At 35.9% G+C, this 19,518-nt stretch overlaps 3 protein-coding genes across 3 annotated transcripts in view; 1 reads left to right on the top strand and 2 right to left on the bottom strand.

Annotated features, from left to right (window-relative positions):
* Positions 1-4,554, bottom strand: part of LOC124629907 (neural cell adhesion molecule 2-like) — a 127,031-nt gene extending 122,477 nt beyond the window's left edge. The window contains exon 1 of the mRNA XM_047163569.1: positions 4,280-4,554. Coding sequence (XP_047019525.1) covers positions 4,280-4,328 — 49 coding nt within the window. The 5' untranslated portion in view covers positions 4,329-4,554. The remainder of the gene's footprint in view (positions 1-4,279) is intronic.
* Positions 4,555-8,015: 3,461 nt separating this feature from the next.
* Positions 8,016-12,463, top strand: LOC124629803 (lipase member I-like). The gene is made up of 7 exons (XM_047163366.1): positions 8,016-8,159; positions 8,535-8,596; positions 9,000-9,048; positions 9,394-9,527; positions 11,255-11,515; positions 11,755-12,094; positions 12,370-12,463. Exons 2-7 carry the CDS (start codon positions 8,560-8,562, stop codon positions 12,416-12,418), a joined length of 870 nt encoding a protein of 289 aa, XP_047019322.1. The 5' UTR covers positions 8,016-8,159; positions 8,535-8,559; the 3' UTR covers positions 12,419-12,463.
* Positions 12,464-16,326: 3,863 nt separating this feature from the next.
* LOC124629804 lies at positions 16,327-17,288 on the bottom strand. Its single transcript, XM_047163367.1, has one exon. The coding sequence runs from the start codon at positions 17,223-17,225 to the stop codon at positions 16,485-16,487; it is 741 nt and encodes a 246-aa protein (XP_047019323.1). The 5' UTR covers positions 17,226-17,288; the 3' UTR covers positions 16,327-16,484.
* Positions 17,289-19,518: the final 2,230 nt, after the last annotated feature.

Below are 19,518 nucleotides of genomic sequence, written 5' to 3'. Positions count from 1 at the left end.
CACTTCCTTTGAAAAGTCAACTTCATAATATGATTCTATTTAAGCATAACCATTAAAAACCTGAATTATGTTGATCGTGTACCATATATATCAAGTGTTTTAATTATATAAGAGCTAAAGAATGCGTATCACCTTGCCCGCTATCTTTTTTTATGGGAAATCATCGAATGACCTCTCCTGCTGTTTGTGCAGCTGATGTGTTATGGGTCGGGTCGAAATCGCATTGGATGTGATGTGATGACCTCTGGATTTTTGAAAACTTTCACAAAGTAGACCGGAGTCAGGAAGTTGGTGTAGCTACACGCCCTTGAGTGAGAGGGCACGTAAAGCAGCCATCGTTAAAAATGACACATCAGAGGCCGGTAGGTGGAATTGAGAAAACCCTGACACTAGGGCTCATTAGGTGATCAACCATACCTACAGCTCACACGATAAGAAGAGTTAGTAAAACGAGAGATAAACATTGACTACACTAAAAGTGGTCAAGGTCGACTTAATAATCAACACAATGCAACTAATTAGTGTCTGTTTGTTGTGTTGATACTCCCGAGAGATTGTGACTCTTTGAATCTAGTTGAGTCTGCTCAGATTATTTCACTGCACCATTTAAGCACATCTATATAAACGTTCCTACAGATAAATGCATGCAGCACAAGTTTAGATGCAGGACAGTAACATGCAATGAATGAATCACACCATGATTGATGAATCAGACGAAAGCAAAAGAAAGTGAAAGAAATATATTTGATTGTTGACTTCATCCTTTATATTCTCGCGGGATCCAACGAGACCATACCAAAAGATAAATGACTGTGTCTGAGCGGGCATTATCCGCGAAAGTTGTATACTCAATCATAAAATGTACGTTTATAGTTACAAGCAAGAAATAATTAGATAAAATATCCCGCTGGGAAGTAAACAAGTTTGTTACTAGAAAAATTGTATGACAGAAATTAGATTCTGTAGATTTTTATCGTTCGTAATGCTACAGACAGTTGAACACTTGTGCCGTCCAATGCACGTCACCAATTACAAGTGTGGCTACTGAAATGAATTCAATTTGTTGGTAGCTAGCCGCACGCGCACCACAGCCCGCTCCATACATTACTGTGCATCGAATGGTAGGATAAGTGTAAAAATATTGATACAGCCGTCGTAAAATTTAACGGTTAGAACCTTTATAAAACGAACAGGAGAGTCAAGATAATAGAACATAAATTTACCATTATATTTAAGTACAGAAACTTTAGTGTTAAGATATTCGGAAGGAATGAATTCTGTTTGGAATTTGTGTTGAACGTTTTATATCTTACTGTCATATCGTTGGTATGCAAATAAGGGATTATGAAAGCTTCAATTACTTCAGGTATGTGCGGGCCAGCGCGGAAAGTTTCATTGACCCGGCAATAAAGGAAGATTATCTTTAGGGCTTGGCCAACACCACTCCCATTTTACGACTGATGGGGAAATATCATGTTAAAGTTAATTCCCGCGAAGCCGGCAAAAATGTGATAAAATAATGTGATAAATGCTCTTATCGAGATCCAAGGATGCTTTATGTCCCTTTATGGTGACCTGATTACAAATTTTGTTGCTCTCGACGCGTTTATCGCTGGTGTGAGATGTGTTATCAAAATTGCTGTTAAGAGTATTTTGTACCTTATAAAGTCATAAAATAAGAATGTTCTTTTTACATTTAAGTTTCTTACGGAAGAGAAATGTGGTATGTGTGGTTTTTGCTGCACTCTGCTTGAATACCTCGCCGTTCGTAGCCACATTTTAACGTTCTTTTCCTTTCTAAGTATCTCCTTAAATTAATAGTGATTAAGGATAAGGAAGACTCTGGAGGTGTTTAAGCCATCGTGAATATAATATGACTGTAACTATCTGCTTATACCCTATCCGATAAAATGCATATCAGCATTTAATCCAGCGAGCAATGTTGCAAATATCAGTAACCGTTTATCGCAAAACTGACCTCATGTTTATAATAATACGGGAAATGTTATTAAAATATCACGTTTATTAAACTTAATTGTTTTGAATATATGTATTAGTTAATAACCCAGACTGGGACTGCCCTTATAGCAGTCAATTGTAACTTTGGTTACAGTACTGCGGTTAACCTTACCGCTCTTTGTCAATACCACTAATTGCGTAACTTTGGGGCGTGACTGAATAGACTATGCTCAAACTCCTGAAGCCACTATTGTAATTAGTAGCTCAATTCCATACTCATTCATAAAACTTCCATTGTGGGTACTAGCTTTCGCAGTAAAGAAAATTATAAGCAGTTAGTCCTATTTTCGGCAATAAGTCCCAATAACATAAAACTAATAGAAATACATCTTAAGGTTTCTAGGTAAAAAGGCTTCTTAGAATCATAATATTCTTTCAGAACTAAAAAATTGAAAACGTAACATCAATGGCTAATGTCAAATCCTCTTTATGCGAAAAAATCGAGTTGATTCTCACACAAAATGACTACGAATAGGCTTAGTTCCAACTCCACTTTACGACTAAAGAAATCCTAAATAGAAAATCCTATTTACTGGGACTTTATTGAGGGCAATCCAAACTGATAGCGGGGTTACGGTTTTACCAGACGCCCACTACAAAACGCCGATAAAAATTAAGGGATTTACGCTAGGTCCGGGGTAAAAACAGACATAAACGTAATAGGAATTTTATATATTACTTTTAATAAAAAGTCATATAAAGAACCTCTAAAATATCAGTGTGTTTAAATCAGGCGAGTACCAATGCACCTTTTTTAGGTTTATAAGTACTTTCTAAGTATATCTCGGACAACGATGGCTTACTAAAGGTGAAGGAAAACATCTCCAAAAAACCCTGGACGTTAAGTTTGAAATCACCATCCCGCATTGAGCAATCGCGATGATTGACGCTCAATCCTTCTCGTCTGAGCGGAGACCTTTGCCCAGCAGTGGGACGACAAAAGCATGATGATTTTTATTCGCAACGATGACAAAGATTTGTAAGCATATCATATTTATAGAGTTGTCGCGTCATTCACCATGAATTTTATTGGTGCGTAACCTCATTAGTTGAACGAACTATAATTGACACACCGGCTGACCTGTCAATTAAATACGCTTATGGTTACTCGTTCTTTCTCTACTGGAATATACGGACGCCATTGTGACACTACCACGTTTATAATATGGCTTTAAAATATTTCAGTAGAGATAATATTTTATCCAAGCCATTAAGCGATATGTATTTGGTGCTGCCCACAAATATTTAGTTGCAGAACGTATCGTTTCCATGTATGGTCAGCAGCTAACATTTGACTAAATAACTAATCAAAATATTAATATAACACCTTTTAGTTACAAATGTAGGGTCTTACTTGGATAGTATTACCTAAATATAATGAGTTTTAATGCCAATAACATAGATATAAAGTATGAAATTGACCGTTATTTTTTTCGGCTAACCATACATTAAAGTGGTCATACATTATGCTTGATTAATTCTGAAATGCCATATAGCAGCTCTAATTGTTTCATCCGATACTCTCTGAGTTTCATCATCATAATCAAAAAAAGGTTATATACCAAAAATATTTTCTTACATCTTCAATCTTCGGATATAAAAAAAACCTACACGTGTGTCGAGAAAATATATTGGAGCTAAAATATTGAAGAGATAAAATAAAGGTTTAGTGAGTAAGAATATGATTTCTTTCAGGGTTTTAGACGCTGATGGATGCACTGAGGGGCTTCCTTCACAAATATACGTGACTCGAATGATGTCAGTAATCGAACTACGATATTCCTTCATTTTGTACATATGTGTGTACTGACATCATTCGAGTACAAAATGAACTATCTACAGACTAATCTAATCTATTTACAGACTCCTTATATTTTTTTGGTTAATAGACAGTTCTATTGATGTTTGTATGAATTTGTTTAATGTTATGTACCCACACTTCTTTTACTTCCGGTTTTATTTTTATTTTTAAGGTTGCTATAAGTTACCGACTTATCTTATAAGGCATTGATAATTGCCTCAACACTAAGGTATGTCAGTTTTTATACACTCAAGTTTCCTTGAGTTGTCAATAAATACCTACCTACGTACTCATTAACTTAAAATATACCTAGTCCTTCTCAGCCTTGCTATTAAAAAGTCGCAGAGCCTATTTTCCACAAAACCTTGATCAAAATCAGCAAATTCAAACAGACAAATAAATCTCTTACCCTATAGTATATCAGTTTAGTACAAAATATCAAACGAAAAGTAAACTTACCTGAACAAACTAAGCCGAGGAACAAAACAGCTGTCAAACACCACCTCATGTTGACGTACTCCACGTAACTTACACAATACACGTCATAGAGAACTTTAGCAACGTTCTTTTTACCGAACTTGTACTATTCTCTAAAGAAAACTTTTACGCGGAAGAGCAAAGAGGGAACAGTTGGTTGATGCGACAGTCTGCCACGATACCAAACGCTGAACTACCGAGTACCGCGGTCATCCAACAGGAACGAACTCGCAACCTTTTGACACGCATGCGCGAACTAATAACCTCCCCCCATTAAAAATGATAATAAAACTACTCTGGATTGTATTTAGGCATTCGATACCAAACTAGGTATTGGATTTACTATAAATGAAGCTATCAATCTCCTATTGACGTTTCATCATTGACATTTAAATGACTTTCATTTATTTGTGCTAAACTAATTTCCGCATGTAGGTATCATCTGTCTGATTATGTACGTAGGTACCTAAATTATATGTATTTTGCAATCTGGGAGAACACAGCATTTTGTTAGAAATATTATTGCATATTTTTTATCAAAATGCGTGGCATAATGAAGCATTTTTTTTATTAATAAATAACGTTACCGCTAAGTTTTAACAAAATGCGTTCATCTAAAGCGTGATCAAGGAACAAACATACAGACCCACAAACTTACATCTTTATATTACTCGGATTTTTAAATACGTTACAATTATTCTTTCTATCATTAGTTTCCTTTGCTAAACGTATATTTAGCGGCCTGGCATTTGGAATTGACCGCCATTTCGCTTAATGAGTGACTAAGAGACTGGCTGATTGAAAAAGGATTCGTACATTTGGGTTGGAAAGGATTGATTGGATCCAAATCCGAGAGGATTATGAAGCGATGGTAACGACAGTATATTAGTCAAATCGTAATTACGACCTACGTGCATCGAAATTGAGGTTAGGAGTTATCCCTACTAATATTATAAATGCGAAATAACTCTGACTGTCTGTCTGTCTGTCTGTTACGCTTTCACGTCTAAACCACTGAACTGATTTTAATAAAATTTGGTACAAAGGTAGAGTTGACCTTGAGAAAGAACATAGGACAGTTTTTATCCCGGACTTATGAAGAATTCACTTGGAAACGCGATATATCCGAACTCTACGCGGCCGAAGCCACGGGTGGAAGCTAGTATGATACTTATATGATGATAGGTTAACGCTGTGCCATATATGAAATGATAGCGACTATGTAATATATTACAGTGGCTGGTTAATGCGGTTTAGTGATAAAAGGTAGCTAATGAGCTGTCGAAAATAGAGAGGTTATTTGTAAAAACGGCTCCTGAGATAAGTATGTTTAAACAAACAAACACACTCCTCAGAATATATTACGTAGATAAGTAGTTCTCTAGTTAGATATACAATTGTAAAGAAACGTAAATAAGTTTCTATGCGATTTATTGATTGAGTAAAATTAAATTGATTACATTTTATCTGTATCTAACTTCCTGTAATTGTTTTTATGCAATAAAATAGATAAGTAAGTAAATGATATGTTAAAGCTTACATCAAACCATTTATCTATAGGTATATAAGTAAATACATATATACGGTAACTATTTCAGAAAGCGTAAGCCACAAGTACCTATTTGAAACTTTTCAGAAGTTGGCCTTCACTACAATACAGACTTCTTTGAAATCTGTTCGTAATATGAACCCTCACTGTCTCGACTAACTTTTAACAATTTAAAGACTATAAAAGTTATGTTCTTTCTCATAATATGAAGAAAAAATAATTTTAACATATTTTTTTGAAGAAGGAAGAATTTTGTTCATTAAAGAAACCGCCTAGAATACTCTCCAATGTTTGTGTGTAAAATAGATAAGTTCATAGATATTTAATTACAACAATGTAAATAGATTAAAGTTAGATTAGATCATGAAATTACAAAAATATTCTAGCCTATCTAAACAAACCATCATGACTAGACAAATACTGATTTCGTCAAAAAAATCTAGAACAATCAATTTAGTTTTATTGGACTTTATTACCAGTAATAGTATCGATACGGTCTACAACTGTTGAGAATACTTTTTAGGCGATCGAATACACTTTATGAATGCTTATCAGGTAACAGTTTTTCAATAATTTCGATTTAGAATCAGATTAGATTAAATTAGAATATCTAAATTCTAGTGATCCTCACTCTACTTACCTTAAAATATCCTGTACTTGAACAAGATGGTAAGTATTTTGGAAGCATCCATGGTATTTTTTGTCGATTCTTTTCCACGAGAAAAGTCTTAAAAAGCGTCTATTAGTTGATATAATATATATACGTACGTACAAAATAATTAAATAATAACTCGGCCCTTTCAAAAATATTTAAGCTACTTTCATTCATACATTTCTGAATAGGTACATTTGTTTACTAATACACTGATGACTTACCGTACTGGACTAACTAGGAATTAATTTAATCAATGATGACTAAAGAAAAGGCCAAACCATTTACGCAGGATCATACGTAATTACCTAATATCTAACTGTTATCTTATTGTAAAGATATAGATTAATCTTCTTAGAATATTTGATGAGTAAGGAATTAGTTGGATCATAAATGTTCCATCCTTATTTATCCTTATTCTGGTCTGTATCGAACTGTCGCCATGCAACGCCAAGTCTGCCAAGTAATTTTGGGTCAGAGAGTGAGTGGCCCTCATAACTTATACCACTTGGAAGAGCTACATGAAGTGATTGCCAAGTTTCTTGGTGTATGCGTCAATCGCGACCGAACTGACCTACAATGGATCCCCTATTCAAGATAGTTCCTCATCTTAACGGCATAATATTATGCGTCTGAAATAGAACTGGTAACATTGCTTGTGTAAAACTGCTTATGTCTAAAGTGTGTTGGAAGTCTTATTAAAAACTCTGTCTGCTGCAAAATCCAAAATGTACGTTCACTGGGATAGCCAATAAGTAATTGCAGGTTCTCTTATTAATCATGTCAATCGTTGTAGGTACAATTAAAGCTTAAAATAATAAAATCATATTATTTCTTTATGTGAGTTAAAATTTTGTTCTATACAAGAAAAAAGACATCGAATTTAAATATGAATACTAAACGGTCTTCATATAAAAAGCAAGGTGACATAATATCTCTCAAAAACTGCTGAACACATTCTGAAATATAACGCTACCGAGAATGTGACTGTTAATGTATCAATGTGCAATTACATCTGGGTCGACTTACACCCTTTTTGGCGTCATGAGGCTAAATTGCTCAAGGGTTGCGACCCTTTTACAAGGCTTCAACCGCAGCCTGTTGCTACAGGAAAGTCAGGTAAGTCATTAGATGGCCCACAATGCCATAAGTAATAGCTTTGATCGTCACACACGTAAGGAGACCTCATCTTACATGTGTATAATTATCTGAATAACTGTCACCAGTTTCTATTTGCGTTCGAATTGATGTCGATCTTAATGAAGCGTGGTATTTTCTGTTCCATCGAAAAATTCCTTATTTGAATAAGAAATAATCCTACGTAGATAAAGGCTTTTAATGGCAAATATTATTGGGTTCCGCTTTAGAAGTTCCAGAAATAACCTGTTTCGTGCAAATAGTCGACCGAAATAAGTTTAAGGCAATTATAATATACCGTTGGATACACAAGAGTCTTTGTTTGCCGATCACTTAACACCAATGTTCTGCTGATTAGGTCAACACAGAAGAAAAAAAAAATACCATTTCTAAAGTAAAAAAGAACTTGAGAAATTCCTATATAATTACTTCCCCCTATTTTTGAACCATTCTTCATAAGTCATATCCAACGATCCAACGTGTGTGAACGCCGAAAAAAAAATTCTGCATCTACCGTAAACAAAGTAATACTACCGTTTCCTTAAAGCTTTTGTTAGTGAAAAGATAGTGTTACTGCGTCAAATTAATGCATTTATTACATCAAAAAAAACAATGCATTATTGTGTACAAATATAGTATCATAATCATCCTTTGTTAAATTACACTGATGTTCCATCAGATCGATATAAATCTACTCGATCACTATCGGTACCCTATTTTGAACAATCAACCATCGGATATATTTCGGCAAAATTTTAATGACCTTTGATGATTAAGATAGTTTTTTATTTATCAGTCAGATGGGACTTTATTTTATCATATCTTACAATCTGATTTGACTAATAGTGACTAATAGTCAGCCGTTTATAAAAACAAACCATTTTGCAAATTATTCACAGTTCACAGAGCGTTAATCAAGCAATCATGTGGAAGTTAGCCATTATTTTGGCTGCTGTGGCAGGTAAGCCATTTCATTCATTAAAAACTATTAGGATAAAACTTTTTTTTAACTGTTATTTCCCAAAAAATACGTGAGATACCTAATTAAAAGCTAAATAAAGTTCACAAACTAGAAGCATATAAGTAGCATGTAAGGGAGTTTTCTTACCTTTGATTTTAAAATAATTATTGTGTAGCTAAATAGCTAAGCAGTAGCTTTTAGTTTTAAAGAAGTGATAGTACCTTTGTAAATAGCGAGAAAAAAAATATAGAATCGTAGTGTAAAAATCACGTCACAGTCAGAAAATAAAATTGTAACTTCAGTGCGTGAACATTTTAGCTTTTAATCGAATTTAATAACCTCATTACAGAAGCTACATTGTCATTTACATATTATGTTTCTCAGAGTACTATTTTATTTCCAGTGAGCTACGGACAAGCTAAACTGGTGAATACTTATGTTCTGTATACGAAGTAAGTACTTATTCCAAAGAAATCTTTTAGTGTTAAGTGTTAGTTTGACATAACTAATTTATTCCAATTTCCGACATGAGATACCTACAATCCTACGTAATTATGTGTGTTAAAGAGGTACGGAATGTTTTGTGCAGTTGACAGCTGCCAATTTTCAAGGGAACAGCAATTTTTGTACTGAATGACAGAACTGTCGACTGCTCTAAAAACGTTCAGATCATACTCACATTAAGTTATCCTTTTCCGTGTAAAAGGAGGCCTGTGCTCAGCGGTGGAACGATAAAAAGACTGATAAATAAATGAGCTTATGATAAGTTAATGACTCATTATTCTGTTTTTCTTTAGGGCTACGCAGAACATGCCGCAGACAATAGATGCCACCTTGCCAACTGCTTTTATGTCGGGCCTCAATACTATTATATTGGTCCACGGGCATGGTGGAAGCGTAAAATCTCAACTAAATCCACTCGTGAAAGATGGTAATTATAGAAAGATTTTTAATTAAATTACTTATACTTTTATTTAATAGCCAATTTTACTTTTTATATAATTGTTTTTTTTTCTGTAATTGATTTTTGAAGTTTTGTTTAATTTAAGATCGTGGTATTAAAATATAGTGCCCTAACTCTGCTTTATAATTAAAATAAACCCAAGTTCGTTCATTGGAAACAATTTCACAGTAAAACAGCTTAATCAATTCGTATTAAACTTCTATTGATAGGGTAAAGGCGGGATAGATGCCCCACTTTTTGAAATATGCTTATAATTTAATAAATATTGGTTCTACATTAATAACACCTATGGATGTAACTAGTTTAATCCTTTATGTTTATATGTGATTTGTCTTTTTGGACCTATATACTACACGTTTTGCAGATTTTAGCTTTTAGTAGACCTCGATTTTTGGGGATAGATGCCTACCCCTATGGATAGTTGCCCCACCTTGAAAATACTAGCGAGGATAGATGCCTACGGTGCGGGATAGATGCCCTTCATACTGTTTAAGTATGAAGGGCATTTTACTTTATTTTATTTGAAATGAAAAGTATTTCGCAGTTTTTAAAATCTTTTTATATTCATTATCAGATTAATTAAAATTAACACAATAAAATTCTAAAAGTTTTTGTTCAACAAAAATAATGTATTTTAAATTTTAAACCCTTATTATAAAATATTAATTATTGAGTTTCAACATGCAAAATCATAAAAATCATTCTTTCTTAAAAAACTAAAATAACACGATATATCATAATATTTAACCGGACAGTGGTTTAAGTTTTCCACATCTCGAGAAAATTTCTGAAAAGTGTACAGGTTTCATGTAACCAGTACTGACACAGTACACATTGAATCCAGTCGGATTTAGACTTCGTTTTTTCATAGTTTTCGAAGCATTCTATGCAGTTATTTTTTTTTGGATCTTTAGGCTCATCCTGTCCATCTTTTTTAGTCTTCTTTACCGGCAAACCTTTAGTTTTCATTCCCTTAACTTTGTTCTTAGGTGAATTGTCTTCATCTTCACTGTTTGAACTGTAAATCATTCGTAATCAATAAAAAGTGTAAATACCTATACATAAACACATTAAAAATATAAAAAAAACACTAAAATATATTAAAAATACATATATACAATACAATTCAAAGCACTTATAATACATTCAGGGTATACGTGGTGTATGGAGGGATAGATGCCCCTAGGGGCACCTATACCGTAAAAAATCAGGGCAACTATCCTTTTTGACAGGGATATATGCCCTAGTATTTTTTAAAATAAATAAATACAATAGCGCAACTATTTACATCAAAATGTATACTTCATGAAACAATATACATACGTAATAAAAAATTTGACGGAATTAATATCTACTTATAAAGTTATACAACAGCAAATACTCACCTTTAAAAATTTTACGCTCGCTTTAAGTTCGCCGCGGAGATGAATTCACACACGAGCGAAACGCGACCTCAACCCTCGACACCGCGTGGCTAACTTAGGTGCGGGGTGCTTGTGGCTTCTAGTTAAATGGTTTTTTCTTAATGGCGAGCATGGGAAGTTAGGTTTTTTAAATATGGGGCATCTATCCCACTGCGGCATCTATCCCGCCTTTACCCTATAGATGACACGAGAGGTATGCTTTACGACAATTTTTTTTCTCACCCTCTAGATAACCAAAACTTTAAGTAAATTAATTTCTTATTTTTTCAGCAATCCTGAAGTATCAAGACCCCTCTTTGAACGTCATTGTAGTTGACTGGTCGAAAGAAGCCAGCTACAGTTATTCAGTCGCAGTTGAAAGTGTACCTCTAGTGGCTAAGGATTTGGGCGATTTCATCATAAAGTTCTTCCCGGCAGCAACCGACGTGGCTAAATTGCATTTGGTAGGGTTTGGCCTCGGAGCTCACGTGGTAGGCATTGCCGGTAGACAGGTGGCTGCAGCGGCGTCTGGACCGGTTGCCAGGATCACCGGTAAGAACCACCATTTCCTCATAAAATTCATGGTTAATAATTAATAAAACTTTGTGTTCAGCGGTGCCTAAACCTTTGAATTTAAGCTGCCAAGTTAAAACGAAATGTTTACTTATCACCAAACCATACCAACCGAAAAATTCTAACCATAAAACCAAGTATTGTGTCCATATAATATTAACCTGCTCTAAATGACTTTAATAAAAGTTAAAAAATCATATTCCTTTATTTCCCCACAGGATTGGATCCATCAGGCAGTCAATGGGGAGCCAACTCCGCCCGTCTGAGGAGAACTGATGCTGCTTACGTCGAAGTAATTCACACTGATGGCTCAGGACTGTTCTCTAATGGCATTGGCACTGCCCTTGGAGATATAGACATCTACGCAAATGGCGGAAGCAATCAACCAGGCTGCTTGACCAATACCTGTAGCCACGAACGTGCCTATGAGCTGTTTGCAGCTTCAATGTTCAATACTAATTTGAATGCAGCCCCGTGCTCCTCAAGTACCCAGTTGAACCTCAACTTGTGTAGAGGAAACCCATTACCTATTGGCGGCGTTCGGTTATCCAAGACTGGGTACGCACTATTTTCCTTTTTCTTTTCATTTTTTTTGGAGTTTTTTTAAACAGATTGTTTTTATATGTCTATCATATACAATAACTAGCTACCCGCTTCGGCTTCGCACGGGATAACAGTTTTTCCCCACTATTTAATGGATGTTATTTTACATATAAACCTTCCTCTTGAAAGACTCTATTTGATAAGTTTATGAGTTTGGCTTTCCTTCTTAAGACCATTTTGAATACTATTCTTCCAGGGTGTATCTTTTAAGTATCGCATCTCTTTTACAGATCATCAAGGATCTACAGGATCAACACTAAAAGGAATTATCCATTCTAAACATGTATTATTGTTTGCAAAAATAAATTGGGTTATCCTTCATAATAACTTGTTTTTTTATGAAAGCCTTTACTTAACTACAAATTAACAGTACATTATTTTATACTTTTAACTCATTATTCCATTGGATGAGCTTGACAGCAATTGTTACCTAGTATATACAGGCAAGCAGGCCTAAAGCCTAAATTTTAATTATTAAAATAATAAACCCAGAAAAGTTCGCTACCCTAAATTTATTTCGAAGTAGTTGACATGACTTTGAATACTTTCTTATATTTCGCTATACTTTGATACAATTCTTCTTAAGGACGCAAAGTTTTTAATGTAATGAAAACTTACGGTAAAAGTTTCATATAGATAGAATATTCTTTATTGTACACTAATAACAAACAAACAGAAGGACATAACAAACAAGTAGTAAACGAGTACAATAGGCGGTCTTATCACTAAATGTGATCTCTTCCAGACAACCTTTGGATGGAGTCGATCTGTAAAGAAATACATTACGGGTAGTATACTTAGCGTACAAAAAATATTATTTTATTATTTATATCAAAGAAATCAAATAAACAATACATACACATATATAAAGAAAGTAATACAAAACAAAAATAGAAATACATAAGAAGGAGAAGCAGCATTACAGAGCTAGGTAATGATTCTTCACCATACTCTTGAAGACAGCAAGAGACTGTGCGCGCCTGATAGTCACCGGCAGTGCATTCCACAGACGAGTTGCCTGAACAACAAACGATTTGTCATAAAAAGACGTGGAATGCACCGGCATCTTCAGTTTTAAGTTCTCTGATGACCTTAGAGACCGTGAGTGGGTGTCACATACGAACTCAAAGCGTTCTTTAAGATAAGAAGGTGTTGTAGGGTGGAAGAGAATACAATAGAGCAAAGAAAGTATATGAGCATTCCGACGAAGTCGTATAGGAAGCCACTTGAGTTTAGTGCGAAATTCTGAAACATGATCATACTTGCGCAAACCAAATATGAATCTTATACAAACATTTTGAAGTCGCTCAAGTTTATCTAGTTGGTCCACTCTGAGGTCAAGATAGCTGGCATCGGCATAGTCAAGGATAGGAAGTAAGAGAGATTGTGCAAGCGCAATTTTCGTGGCAGTGGGTAGAAAGTTCCGCAGCCGTCTCAGTGATCCTGCAGAAGCAAATAACCGCCTACTGGTTTCCTGCATCTGTGAATCCCAAGACATACTGCAGTCCATGTATATCCCCAAGTTCTTAACCTTCTTACTGAAGGGTATTTGGACGCCATCAAAAATGACTTGCGGGAGACGAAACCAGTCAATTCTTGACACCATCCGTGAACTACCGATAACAATGAGCTGGGTTTTTAATGGATTTACGCTTAGTCCATAACTCCTACTCCACTGAGCTATTTCATTAAGATCTTTATTTACTGTCTCAATAGCTTCTGTTAATTGATCAAGTGGAGCCTGTGAATAAATCTGAAGATCATCTGCATAAAGGTGATAGGAAGAAAGTAGTTTATAAGAAATTGAATTAATGAATATAGCGAAGAGTAATGGGGACAGCACGCCACCCTGCGGCACACCAGCAGTCGTTTCACACCATGAAGAATATTTATCTTCAATACGAATACGTTGCCGGCGCCCGTACAGGTAACTATGAAACCAATCAATGACCGTTGGAGATATGTTAAGAGAGCGAAGAATGGCAAGCAAAATATCAAAGTCAACGGTATTAAACGCATTGCTGAAATCCAGCAGTGCAAGAACCGTTAACTTTCCACCTTCCATGCCCAGTCTGATGTCATCCGTAATATTTACCAAGGCTGTTACAGTACTATGACCAGGACGGAAACCGGATTGAAAAGGATTGAGAAGTCTATTCTTGGATAGGAATGAGCTTAGCTGGTTATGAATGAGACGTTCTAGGACTTTGGAAAGGAATGGTAATATGGAAATAGGGCGATATTCGGAAAAGGATGTGGGATTACATTTCTTTGGGAGAGGAATAATTTGGGCCTCTTTCCAAGCTTCTGGAAAGACACCGCTGTAAATGGAAAAGTTTAGGATGTGACATATGACAGGGAGGATTTCATCAAGGATTGGGAGGATCATTTTACGGCTGACACAGTCACTTCCGACTGCATCGGAGGTTATGGATGTAATGCTCTTCTTAACATCACAAGCAGCAAATTGATTAAAGACGAAAGATGAATAATCAGGGGATGGAATGTTAGAAAGATGGTTTAAAGTATTTAACTTTGTTGTTATGTCAAAGTTAGACGACGATGAGAAATGTTGATTTAATAAGTTGATGTTAATATCTTGAGAAATATTTTCACTACGAGACTTTCCAATCCCCATTGATCTAAGAAATCGCCAGACTTTGGCTGGATCTTCGTTCTCAACCGACGTATGAAAGTGTTGGCGCTGTGCATTCCTACACACCTTGTTGCAGTGATTTCGTATGTTGACGTATTTTTCCCAGTTTGTAGTGTTAGTGCGAGCCTTGTACCTAGACTTAGCTGCTGCCTTTTTAGCCATTATCAACTTTAAATCTTTAGTAAGCCATGGCGATGGCAGATGCCTAACTCTAACAGTTCGAATGGGAGCGTGGACGTCGTAAAGCGCAATTAAATGTTGCGAAAACAATTCAACTTTTTCATCCACAGACTCCGAAGTAAAAAGTGTTCCCCAGTCAATGTTAGCAGCATCCTCACGGAGATTCTCAAGATCCATGCCACCAAAATTACGCTGCAGAAGGACTCTTGACTTTGCCTTCGGAGGACGAATTTTATAAGAAAGGAAGATGAGATCGTGATAAGAGAAGGCATCAGCCGAACACTGACCATGTTTGGCAACGTGGTCAGGAGAAGAAACGAAAATAAGGTCAAGAAGTGAAGGAGTAGAATGTGGAAAGTGGTGTGTTGCATTCAAAGGAAGTATAGATAAATTACTAGAACCTATGACGGCTTGAAGAGAAGCAGATCGGGAATCATTTTTGAGCAGACAGGTGTTGAAATCACCCATAATAATGATGTGACTGTAAGACGTTGCAAAATCTTCCAAGATTCGTTCGAGGGAGGAAAAAAAGTTGATGCGTAGCGAGGGACAGTAATATACACCAAGTAAGATTTTAGTGTGACTCATTGTGAGCTCTAGGAATAGGTGCTCACCAGCGTTTGATGGAGGTGGTTGTGCCGATATATCAATAATGGAGAACGAGATATATGACCGCAGATATATGGCAACACCACCACCACCACCACTTGTGCGGTCGTTTCTTATAAGCTGGAAGCCTGGAAGAGTGTAAACAGTGGACGGAAGACAAGGTTTGAGCCACGACTCTGAGACAAGAATCGCATGAACGTTCTTACAGTCAAAACTTGCCAGCATATCAGGAAAATGAGCCGGAATACTCTGTGCGTTTATGTGAACAACATTAAAATTTCTAGGAACATCAGAGAACTGCGCATCTATTGTGTCCGCAAGTGAAGGTAAGCTTGTGAAACTGTCATCATTACTGCTTGCTGAGTAAAAGATTTCAGATTCAGAACTCTCACTATCGTATCGCGAAGAAGACATAAGATTATAAGTAAATACTGTGTAATGTGTATAATATGTTAAACAAATTATAACACAATTATATAAAAAAATAAATATTACGTATATATATATAAAAAAAGAAGAATACAAAATCTCATCCACCCGCCGGTCGTGCAAGATTAATTAGAAACAAGAAATAAAAACAATCTTTAGATTTGTGTGGTCCGGGCAATAAGTTGCAGAAGGCGTAGCGAGAATATCAGTAAATTTTGATGACGAGAATGTCAGCGCATCAATGACATGACAGCTGTCATTACGACAAGTGTCAATCAAAATGTTTTTAGAACAGACACCCACATAATTAAAATCTATAATGAAAGACAAATAATAGTGCAACAAGATTAAAACGAAAAGAAAAAGAAGTACATTTAAAAGAAAGTGGGTACTTACAACAAGAAAAGAACTGAAGAAAAAACTAACTAGTATTACTCGGACTTAACACATTATCAGGGGGTGAAAAACACTTCACTTTTTAATAGCAGCAGCACGCTTGGGCCTGCTGGTGATGATGGGCTTCTGCGGAGCGTTGGTAGATGCCGCTTCAGGGGACTTGGTGCCACCACGGGACAGTATAGAGCTCAGTTCCGTAGACGATGTGACGCGATGCCGTGAGCCATTGGGTGCCAATACATAAATACACCCATCCCTCGTCCAGCACTTCGTCACCCCAAACCTCTTCCGTGCAGCCATAAACAGGTCATGTCGAGGTTTGGTCAAGAACTCTGAGACAGTGATGCCGGTGCCTTTTAGTTTTGTTTTCTCAAACCAAATATTGTTTCGGACAGCAACATCCCGAAGCTTAAATAGGATAGGCCTTGGTTTTGTAGTGGATGAAGACCTTCCCATTCTGTGGCATCGCTTAATGTCATCTTCAGCAAAACTATGGATCCTAAAGCGGTCCTTGACAACTCCAACAATTACCTTTGCGGTGTCTTCATCCTTCTCCTCGGGGACACCATGCAGCAACAAAATTCCTCTTCGTCCGCGCATCTCCATTGAGTCCACAGTCCTGGCAAGAAGCTCAACTTGCTGCTGTAGACTGTTGAGCGCCTGAGCTATGAACTCCTTGAAGACGGTGAACTCTGCAGCCAAGTTTGAGGTATTTGATGGATCTGCTGGAGCCTTCTGAAGCCGCACCTCAAACTCCGTCATCCTCTTGTGGAACATGTCCATCAAACCACTCACGGTGTTGTTGATTGGATCCATTTGTGTTGTAAAGATGTGTAATGACAGTTGAAGAATAGAAAAATAGTGAAGTGATATTGAAATAGAAGACTTTTGTAGGAGAAACACTTTACCAGCAGGTAGACTTAATCAGGCTAATGTAATATACATTAATTTAGAGGCTACTTTTAATAATATAATTTAAATTTAAAATTATTTATAGAGCAGTTTTATTTTTGTGTTGACCTTGCAACTACCCGCGAATTTTTATGTAAGGTAGGTAAAAGTTTCATATAATCAAAGTCATAAAAAAAAACATCTTTATTATTCAAGCTGTTGATTTGCATCCGTGAAATATTCAAGGACTTAATTATGCTAATGATTCTCAACCCAACTCAACAAAATATTGGCACGTATGTTTTTTTTTTTTTGTAAATCTGTCAATGTCACCTAGCCGTATTTAAACTCGGCGCGTGTGTTAGGCGTCGTCCTAATTGGGAGCGATCGTACGATGGCGCGATTCCTTTTTCATCTAAGACGTCGTCCTAATTGACAGCGATCGTACGATGACACGATGCGTTCTCGTCGAGCGATGAGTTCAAACATACAGATTTCATCAGAGTATCCTATTTGAACCTCGCAAGTGAGATCGTGAGATGAAAAACGCATCGCGCCATCGTACGATCGCTCCCAAGTTTTTCGACGCCTAACTGGCCTTAAAACCACACGAAGCATACGCAACGATCATTCATAAACACTCATAAAATTGGGATACTTCTGAAATAATATGACATTGCGATGACAAAAAAAGCTTCGCGTGTTAGCTCTTTCCCATTTACTGTAATTCCAATCGATTATTTACGTATTTTATGTCAAGCTCCTGAAATATTGCACAAATGCAAATCAACACCTTGTATTAGTATAGATTGATGTTTTAAGCCTCTGTCTTTGAAAAGATAAAGGCTTAGTCATCAGTTCGCCTCAATTTTGGCCACGCGGGCAGTACGGGAAATACAGTGATGTACTTTTCACTTAAAACAATATAATAGCTTTTAGAGCAAACTTTATTTGATGTCATAAATCAGCACGAAGGTGAATATGCACTATACAGTTATTAGGTATTTAACTTGTATCAGACCGATTGAAAACTGTGATATAAATTGGAAAAAAAATGCCTACCAAACTCAGGTGAACTGTTGGCTGACTATTTAGTCTGCATGTACCTACTCTCAGGCAGAGCTTCGAAGCTCATTCTAGCATCAGTTCTGTCTGTGAACTTGATCACCTCTACACAATGTCTGATTGATAATTTGGTCGGTCGGTATCGCTGGATTTGTTGCAATTATGTTTTTTACACATATGACAAACAAAATCACTAGCATGTTATATTTGGGTCAGAAAGACTTTTCAACGATGTTTTATACAATTTGTGTATAACGGGCAATATGTAACATTGACAGAAAACATAGTATGTAAAAATGATTTTGATACAAATAATGACTTTATAAAACCACCACATGCTAGCTGGTACTCACCCTGCATACCTTAACTAACTCAAGCTTTGAATAAGTTTAATGATAGGTAAAGTGAAAAAAAAATAACCTCCTGTTGTTCATAATAGAATATAAGAGAGTGCCTACATGTGCTATTCTGTTGCAACCATATAAAATATAAAACACAAATATAAAACCATATAAAATGTGCATCATGGGTAATTCATTGCTCAGCGAAACCTAAAGAAATAAAAAGAGTTTACACAGTATTTATATCGGGTGTGTCGTTAATAATCACATTAAATGAAATGCGTTAATATACTGGTTAATATATGTCGATTAACACGAAGATAAAATAAAAATACGTAAAAATAAAAAAATGATTTTTTCAAACAAAGTAAATGGAATAAAAATGTGCAAAAATTAGAACACCATATAAAAGTCAGTCATTACAAACAACTGAAATTCTCCCTTGAAAACTGACAGCTGTCAACTGATCAAAACATACGATACTCCTAACTTTATCTCTGCTTTACACATGATGTTGTAAATTATAAAAACGAAAAATGACTCCTGTGGTTAAACCACTGAATGGATTAGGTTACTTTTTTTACAATTCGCCATAGAATATCATAGAGTATATGCGATATGATTTAATGTGATTGTGAACGACACACCCGATATAGTCAGTGCACAATTTTTGGGGTAGGGGGAGCAACCCGGCGCTACCGCAAGCAGTGCCGTCTAAAAGAGCAAGACGTACTTTCTTCTACGTAACTATATCTTAAGAATAAGGCATCAGAAACGTGAAATGCCCCAATAAAGATTGACACTACTGAATC

This window comes from Helicoverpa zea, chromosome 4, assembly GCF_022581195.2.
Source record: "Helicoverpa zea isolate HzStark_Cry1AcR chromosome 4, ilHelZeax1.1, whole genome shotgun sequence".
Classification (NCBI taxonomy): Eukaryota; Metazoa; Arthropoda; class Insecta; order Lepidoptera; family Noctuidae; genus Helicoverpa; species Helicoverpa zea.
Note: the sequence above shows the minus strand (reverse complement) of the source record. Positions and strands in the feature narration are given on the sequence as shown.